Source organism: Archocentrus centrarchus, chromosome 22 (assembly GCF_007364275.1).
Source record: "Archocentrus centrarchus isolate MPI-CPG fArcCen1 chromosome 22, fArcCen1, whole genome shotgun sequence".
Lineage (NCBI taxonomy): Eukaryota > Metazoa > Chordata > Actinopteri > Cichliformes > Cichlidae > Archocentrus > Archocentrus centrarchus.
Window position 1 is genome coordinate 26375899 of NC_044367.1, and position 8755 is coordinate 26384653.

General features: G+C 43.3%; 1 protein-coding gene across 4 annotated transcripts in view; it reads left to right on the forward strand.

The window, feature by feature from the left end:
* Positions 1–8376, forward strand: part of kiaa1109 (KIAA1109 ortholog) — a 76287-nt gene extending 67911 nt beyond the window's left edge. For 2 of the 4 annotated variants that reach the window (XM_030718455.1, XM_030718452.1), the window contains 8 exons: positions 399–588; positions 1107–1324; positions 1715–1966; positions 2079–2282; positions 3568–3762; positions 4885–5019; positions 5720–5885; positions 7476–8376. In XM_030718455.1, the coding sequence (XP_030574315.1) occupies positions 399–588; positions 1107–1324; positions 1715–1966; positions 2079–2282; positions 3568–3762; positions 4885–5019; positions 5720–5885; positions 7476–7692 (1577 nt within the window). In that variant the 3' untranslated portion in view covers positions 7693–8376. The remainder of the gene's footprint in view (positions 1–398; positions 589–1106; positions 1325–1714; positions 1967–2078; positions 2283–3567; positions 3763–4884; positions 5020–5719; positions 5886–7475) is intronic. The other 2 variants (XM_030718453.1, XM_030718454.1) reach the window with 1 other exon arrangement.
* Positions 8377–8755: the final 379 nt, after the last annotated feature.

The window sequence follows — 8755 nt, forward strand, 5'->3', positions numbered from 1 at the left end:
CCATGAAGCTGTGGCTGCAGGTGCATGACTTTATAAATCTATTATTAGTTTATTATAGTGATATGTAGCAGTTCTGGTTTGTGCTCGCTGAAAGCCTAAAGCTCTTTCGCGAACGTTCGTGGAGCATCATCACACAAGTTAGCTTACCATGTTTAAATGATGTGCCTTGTTGGATGTGGAGCTGTGAATTTAAGCTTACAGGGCTGGGGGGCAATCATGCTCAGACAACCACGTCTGGTGTGAAAACACCCTCAGTTCTGCTATTATCACAGCCCCACTGCTGTTGTGGTCCAGCAGCACTGGCAGTGGAAAAGAAAAACTTGCTCGGGCGCACTGATACTGATGCTAAAAGGGTGCGAGAGAGCTTTTGGTCACTTGGTGTATCCTGTGTTTTGCAGCCCACATATCAGAACATCCAAACCAGCAGCCCAGCCACAAGATCCAGATCACCATGGGCTCTACGGAGGCACGCGTGGACTACATGGGCTCCAGCATCCTGATGGGGGTGTTCAGTAACGCTGACCTGCAGCTGCAGGACGAATGGAAGGTCAACCTGTGTAGCGTGGACACCAGCCTATCAGAGAAAAGGTATGGTGTGATGCCATACCACTGTGCTCAGTGCAGTGCTTTTAGATGAGTCATGTTTAGTACATTTATTCATTTCATTCTTGTGGCCATCAGAAATTCAGCTGTTTCAGACGTCTCCATAAAGAGCACTTTGAAATGCAGATGTTTCTCTACAAAGAGGCTTGTGTTCAGTTTCTGAAGTGTTAAAACACAAAGCACACTAACCAGAGAGCAATTTCAAAGTGTCGCGGTTTATGAAGGAAAAACACTTTTCTGGCGTTTATTGCCCACATTTCAGGAAGCTCGGCAGGCCCGACAAAATGATGCCTGGACTCGAGGGTTTGTGTTTATATCTAGTGTGAACGCTAGAATAGAGAAATTACACAGCGTTATGTGTGGAATATGCACTATTTTCTTTCATCTACAAGCCATTTGTGCCTGCTCTCCTTTCCCTTGTTTTCTGCAACAACCTTTTTCACTCATCTGTTTCCCTCTCCCTCCCCATGCGCTGTTTTCCTCCCCATCTTTTCTCCTTCCAGTGAGATCTTCATCCACGGAGACCTGCAGTGGGACATTTTCCAGGTGATCATTTCACGCTCCACCACACCAGACCTCATCAAGATCGGCATGAAGCTGCAGGAGTTTTTCACTCAGCAATTCGACACCAGCAAGCGGGCCCTCTCCACCTGGGGTCCCGGCCCCTACCTGCCCCCGAAAACCCCCGTCGTGAACGCCGAGAAAGGAGCTGCAGAGCTTTGTAAGCGCGCCTTGTTCGGTACTGCGGGGTGGAATGTTTAGCACAGTCTGTAGCATAATAAGGTGGGCGCAGCAAGCATCTTAGACGGTCGTGCTGCTTACAGGAAGTGAGATGATTTGTAATTCTAATAAGCTTAATTTGTAAACAACTTTTTCAAACAGTTGAAAAGGTTGTTTAGCAACTGAATGTAATCAGACTCGCTCATGAGATAATCAGACACAAGACAAGCAGGCATACATTTTAAAGATCGAGGGCTTTATAAGGACAAAAATAACATGACACACTAAATCTGATCCTGTTAGCGCCAGCAACAAGCCTCGTGTTCCAGTCACAATTCATTTGTCTGCCAGCTTCTCATTTTGTTCCCTCCTAACCATCTTTGTCACGCAGACATGGATGCAGCCCATCACCGCCACTGGCCCGGGGTGCTGAAGGTAATCGCCGGCTGCCACATCTCCCTCTTCCAGACGCCCTTGCCTGAGGATGCCGTGCAGCTTGGCGGGTCGATGAGCCTCCATGGCAATCACATGACTCTGGCCTGCTTTCACGGGCCTAACTTCCGCTCCAAGTCGTGGGCCTTGTTCCACCTGGAAGAACCCAACATCGCCTTCTGGACAGAGGCACAGAAAATCTGGGAGGATGGTGAGACTAAATGTTCTTTTTAGGGACTTGTCAGCCCTGATAAACAGATTATAGTGCCAAAACTAAATGTAGAAATTTACATCTATTGATTATTTGTTTTTCTTACACCCAGGCTCCAAAGACGACTCTACCTACATTGTGCAGACACTGGATTTCCATCTTGGCCACAACACGATGGTTACGAAACCGTGCGGCGCTCTCGAAAGCCCGATGGCCACCATAACCAAAATCACACGCCGGCGACATGAAAACCCTCCACACGGCGTTGCTACTGTCAAAGAATGGTTCAACTACGTCACCGCAATGAGGAATGAAGGTAAACAAATGTATTCATGTTTTAAATGGTCGTTCATACATGCCCACAAACACCTTTACTGCAGAGGCTCCTCGATGGGTCGTTGATGCCATCTACTCGCTTATTGGGCATCAGAGTCAGGCTTGAACATGTAGTTAAGAAGGAAACATTTGGGGTTGGAAAAAACAGGGAAATCTGACTGCTGTGGCATGTTTGGAAAGCTGGCCAATCAGAGCCAGAGAGGCTGATAGGGAGACCTTAAAGAGGAAGGAGCTAAAATAGCCTGAGGCTGAACTCAGGAGCGGCATTGCTAGAAGTATTGTATCAATTTTGATCTGTAACTCATGCAGATTAATGCCAGTAAACCCCCCAGAATAAAAAAATAATGACCTGGAAATGTGCAGTACGTGTCCTCGTGTCATCTCTGTTATCAGTTCAGCTCACGCTATCCTTGGAATCTGATTACTCCATGAATAGGGAAGCAGTCTTTTTTTTTTTTTTTTTTGGTTGGATGTAATTGTGCCTTCTGTCTGTACTTACCATGAGGACAGCTCTCCTAGCTCAGTCACAACAATGGAAGAAATGGGGAACAGTCGTCGTTCTGTGCAAAAATGCATTCAGGTGTTTCTAAAACGAAGCCTTCACACTCTGAGGGAACCAAATCAAATGGGAATTTTCTGGGATCACACCCTTTTTCTCACAAAGCTTATATTTTCTGTTTTAGTTCTGCAGGGAAATACAGTCTGGGTAAACAAAGGGAGAATCTCACTTCATGCTTGGACTATAAGTTTGGAATATACTCACTTGATTTGTTTCACATAAACTTTGAGTTTTTACCCGTCAGTCACATTTGGGCTCAGTCTCGAGACCCAGAAGGAAGAAAAAGAACAATTAATGTGACCAAAAACAGCTTTAATGTACAAATGTGGGCACTGTTTTTAGCTAGAATGGGGGGGGGGGGATAGCAAACACTTCCTGCAATCTTTAATACATATGTATTAGCATCTACAGTGATGTAAGTTTAGTGAGTAAGTTTAGACAAACACTAACTGCTGAACTGATTTACTAGACTGTAAGTGTTAACTGGAGGTAACACGTCTGTCAGACTTTAACCTTTCCTTCACTTTAGACAGTTGAGACAAGAAGGAGAAATTTTCTCTTCTCTCCACCGTGCAGCAGCAGCCGCTTCTTATCTTAAATGTAAAATAGGTGGAGATAGCATTTAACAAAGCGGAAAAGCAGAGGAGTGTGAGCGTGACCTCAAACTCGGATAAAGAGTTCTGACATGTTTTATCTCGTGTCGCAGAGCTGAACCTGCTCAGGAACGTGGAAGCCAACAACCAAGAGAGCGGATCGGCCGCGAAGAGCTCCAGTCTGCTGAGCAGCTTCCGCAGCTCCTCCAGCTACAACCACGAAACTGAGACCATCTTTGCACTTCCCAGAATGCAGCTGGACTTCAAGTCCATTCACGTTCAAGACCCAGATGAACCTTCTCTTACAGGTACGCTTCAGTAAGACCACAAGGAAATCTGCAGAAGAATGAACTTTGTCTTTTTACCATGTTTAAGTACCATAAATCACACTCAATAAATTAACAAATAAATCAGTATTCAGCTCGTCTCATTTGGAGCGTCTGGATTCCGGCTCCGTCTTTAACCGCAGGAGTGACGGTAGCCCTCGTTTTGCTCTTTGAGCCTCGGTGAGAACCGTGTGACCGTGAACCAGTTCTCGCCCTGCTGCAGGTTCTCCTTAGCTTGCAGCAGATTTTCAGAGCAGAACCAGCGCAGTCACGTGAAATAGTCACAACCCAAATCTGTTGATTTAGTATTTCTGGACAAGAACTTAAGTTTTTTTTTGTGTGTCCCCCAACATGATTTTATTTTATCAGTCTGGGCTCATTCGTACTGATTCTTGTCCGTGTCCACGAAATGAAAACTTTCCACTTTTAAAGGGTTAAAAAATTCCACATTTGGAGGTTTGAGGGGTTAGGGTTAGAGACCCGAGCTGGAGTCATATCTGTCACAGATTTTCAGATGTCATTGGTATTATATTTTAATACATTGTTAATTCTAAATGAATTTAAAAAAAAATTAAACATTAAAAATTGGTTTGGGTCAAAACACACAACAGTTATTACTACTTCTACAGCTCTGGTTTCTTGGTTGCCATGGTGACTCATCCTCCACTTTGTCTGGACAGCACATGCTGCAGACACAAATTATAGTCCCTGCTGAAAAGGACTCCTCACAAAAATCAGCTTTTTGTCCATGAACATAAACCAATAGATTGCTTTTTTGTTTTTTTTGTAACAATGTTACATTTTGCTGTGAGTCCGGGAACGCAGAACAAGGAGTCCACAATGAGTTGGAGTCCATCTGAGCTGCTGAGCAACATCGAAGACCGCCACAATAGTAACCTGGTCCTAGAGGACCTGGATGGGAAAGACCGGGGCTAACTGAAATTTCAAAATAAGAGCAAAGGGTTGTCCATTGAGGTGCATAATATTCTTGGGTGGCCTGACCAAGTAAAGTGTGTAGGAAACAAAAGGTCATGCTTTGCTGAGATTTAGCATATTTTTAATATTGTCTTTCAAATCTGATGACTTGGCTTTGATTTGTTCCAGACTCCAGCAGCAAACCTAAAGTGGAGTGCAGCGTGGTGACCGAGTTCACTGACCACATCTGTGTCACGATGGACGCCGAGCTCATCATGTTTCTGCACGACCTGGTGTCAGCCTATCTGAAGGAGAAGGAGAAAGGTTTTGTCTCTTTACTGTTGCTCATCCATTTCGTTTGTCAGCGGGGAAAAAAAAAACAACAACAACAACAACAACGTTTATTCATTTCAACTGCCCACAAATTTATGAGTCACCTCGTCACGAAAAACACCCTCCAGAGTTCCCAGCATTGTACAGTCTGTCAAGAAGATGAGTCACCGAGCCATCAGAGGAGAAGACCACAAGATTAAGCGCATCTGTCTGCCTCTGTACCTGCGAAGCTGTTTGTATGCTGTGGGACACGTTTTGGAGAGCAGCGTGACACGCAGCCATCTGACTGTTACTTACGCACAGCACGGAGGTCAGGGCGCTCGACGCGCGCCGCATCCTAATGGGTTTCACGCCGTCACAAAGGAACAAATTAGCACTCTTTATGCCGGCAACCTCGCTTTCATCACCACAGTTAAAACAGCCGTGACTCTGCAGCGGAGGAGAAAGAGAAGCACGGCGAGCTCTCAAGACTTTTACGCGTTTGATTAATTCTAATTGATTGAAGTAGGGCAGGTTTGAAGGAGGATCGATCTGTAGCATCAATGCGCTGACCACCTTCTCACTGCTTTTAATAAATGCATGTTGTGCTCTGATGTTGTTGTTGTTGTTGTTCAGGAATGTGTTAAAAGAGAAAACACGAGTGCACCGGAGCGTTTCAGAGCAGATTGCCTCTCTCCCTCTGTGTCCTCAGCTCTTTTTGCCCCGCGGGTGTTCGCCGCTCGGCCGGGCCAGAAGAGCCCCACCGCCCTGCACGATGAAAGCTCCGCGGATAAAGACAAGGACGACGGCATCAACTACACCACGGTGGACTGGAGGGAGTTCATGTGCAACACCTGGCACCTGGAGCCGACTCTCAGGTCAGCTCAGCATATGCTTTTTTTTTTTTTTTTTTTCCTTTTCAGTATAAGACACACATTCGTTCACATGATGAGGAGGAGTCAGGAAACTCATTCGAAACCCGTAGAAGAGAAAATAGAAACGGATAAAATGGTGTTTCTAACGCTGGGAAAGCATCGTTCTCAAAGCAAACATGAATGTGCAAACCAAACAAAAAAAACATACAATGCTGTCATTCAGCAAAAGTTTAAAATAAAACTGGTGTGTTTTTCAGTTTAATAGGTCAAATGGTACAAACAGTTAAATGTAGGTCTTCTGGAACAGCTGAACCCCAATTATGGCCTATTTTTTTTATTCTTTGTGTTGGGTTTTATTGTCTTGTAAAGACTTTCTTGAATATTTTTGATTCCAATGAGCTATTTAATGAGCTGTGTTTGGGAAAAGTGCTGTTAAGTTTTAAATTATTTGCAAGCAATTTATGTTGCAGCTAGTTTAGGTGGAGTCAGTTTAAAAACTAGATTCACTGCAGAGTATTTATAACTCATTACTTCATTTGAACTTTATTTAAAAGTCCTGTATATATTAAAAGACCCTATAATATCAGAGAAAGAACCACACTGATCAGACGATGTCCTTGGTGATTCCAGGGAGAAAGAGCTCCCTTACAACAGGAAGAGACCTTCACTGGAGCCAGGCTCAGGGAGGGGGTACCCCTCTGATGTGACTGGTTGGGGGGTGTGAGAGGAAATAAGAGTTAAAATGAGAGCAGACTACAGGAGAGCGAAGACAAAAGTTAATGACATGCAGGAGTGCCATATAAGCACATCAAGAGAAGAGAAGAAATGCTCAGTGCATCATGGGAAGTCTTGTAGCAGGCTGAGCCTATTGCAGCATAACTAAGGAATGATTTAGGGTCACATGATCAGCCTTAATTGTAAGTTTAATGAAAAAGGAAAGATTGAAGCGTAACCTTAAAAGTAAAGTGTGTCTGTATCCTGAATCCAAACTGGGAGCTGAAGGCTCTGCCTCCCAGCCTGCAGTCTGAGAGCGAACTGCTCTGCTGTGATAATCTGATGCAGTGGTTTAAAATAGAATATCAGGAAAGCTAAAAACTAATAAAACAATGAACTGAGGGACAGTTTCATAGATGGCCTATTAAGGTGGACAATAGTTTGAGTTTGCAGTGTCATATCTCTTAATAACCACCTGAGCCCTTCTCATAATTATGTGAGAATCTGGTTCATAATTAATATATAATTGTTAGTCTTTTGCGCTTCATTTGTACAAAAACACACAGGAAGAAAGATCCCTGAATAAATGAAGCATCTTAATCCCATTACAAACAAAGAATTTCTCTCATTAATCCCAGAAAAGAACAAAGATTTTAATTTAAAAAAAGAACATTTTTGAATCTTTATATGGAAAAATCTGTGCACCGTGCAACACCACCTCTCATGAAAGCCTTTATTGAAATTCAGAAGGAAAAATCAAATCTATTAATGAAGCAGAAATGACTCTTTTCATGCATATTTACACTGAACACAGTAAAAAAAAAAAGATTGTTTGTTTGATGCACATTTAGCAATCCTCAGACTTTCCTCTACCTTCAGGCTCATCTCCTGGACGGGTCGGAAGATCGACCCCGTCGGCGTGGACTACATTTTGCAGAAACTGGGCTTCCACCACGCCAGGACTACAATTCCGAAATGGCTGCAGAGGGGTGTGATGGACCCGCTGGACAAGGTGCTGTCCGTGCTCATCAAGAAGTTGGGCACGGCTCTGCAGGACGAGAAGGAAAAGAGAGGCCGAGACAAAGAGGAACACTGAGGAACTCAAACACTCATGCCACTGGAATCAAAGCTGTGCAAACTGTTCAAACACTGGATTTACGTATTACAATGACCACTGCTATACAATGTCCAGCGTCCTGCGTAGTTGTTTACTGTGGTGCTTGCCTCTAGGGGTTCTGACTGAAACGTTTTGCACTGCTGTCTTTCTTTTTTCTGTACATTTTGAACAAAGTAGCAAATGCTAGCATTATTTGACTGCTTTAAAGGTAAAACCCTGCCTCTTTGACCTGTTGTAAATGACCTTACTGAAACCGCTTAAAAGTTTATTTTAAGGCTTTCCGATTTTTCATGAGAAATGATTTCTTAAACCATTGCCTTTTCTGTTTCCCATGGAACACATGGTAGGTATGCTTTATGTAATTTATAGCTTAGCTTCACAATATTTAAGAGCAGTTCAGTGACGGCATTCTTCATTCTTGACGTGAACAAATGAATTCTGGGAGGTTACTGAAAATTGTCCCCTCGTGAGGATGATATAAGCTTGTAATTAAATTTGATCATTATTTATGGATATGTGAAATTCAGTGTCTCTATGATGTATTAGCTTGATGTGTCAAGCTGTGTCTTTTTTTAATCCACACAGTAGAATCAGTGTATATAGTGAAATTTCTTAATGTGTTGATTTCGTAACTTAATAAAACTATTGCCATGAAGTTTTAAACAATAATGCTCAGATCTGTCACTTTTCCACAGCCTAAAGGTCAGTTACCTTTTCGAAGAGCAGTTTTTAAAGTCTAAAACAGCCCTGATCTCATTTCTGACAGCATCCAAATGGCACCTCCAATGAAACCAAATTGAAAGTGCCAAAAGCTGCAGTACCTCTTTTGGCCACTTGAGGCTGGCTCAAAAAGCGAGTCAGTCACCACAGACTCCCAATTTAAAAATGCCCAATTTTTACAGTATTGGAAAAACAATCGTATGATGGTAGAAGTATGGTTTTGGTCTCTGGATACATACCTCCTTCATAACAACTCGATAGTGGGTGAATAATTTTTTTCCAGAAATCACCCATCAGGTGAAGAGAGGCGCCGAGCTGTCAA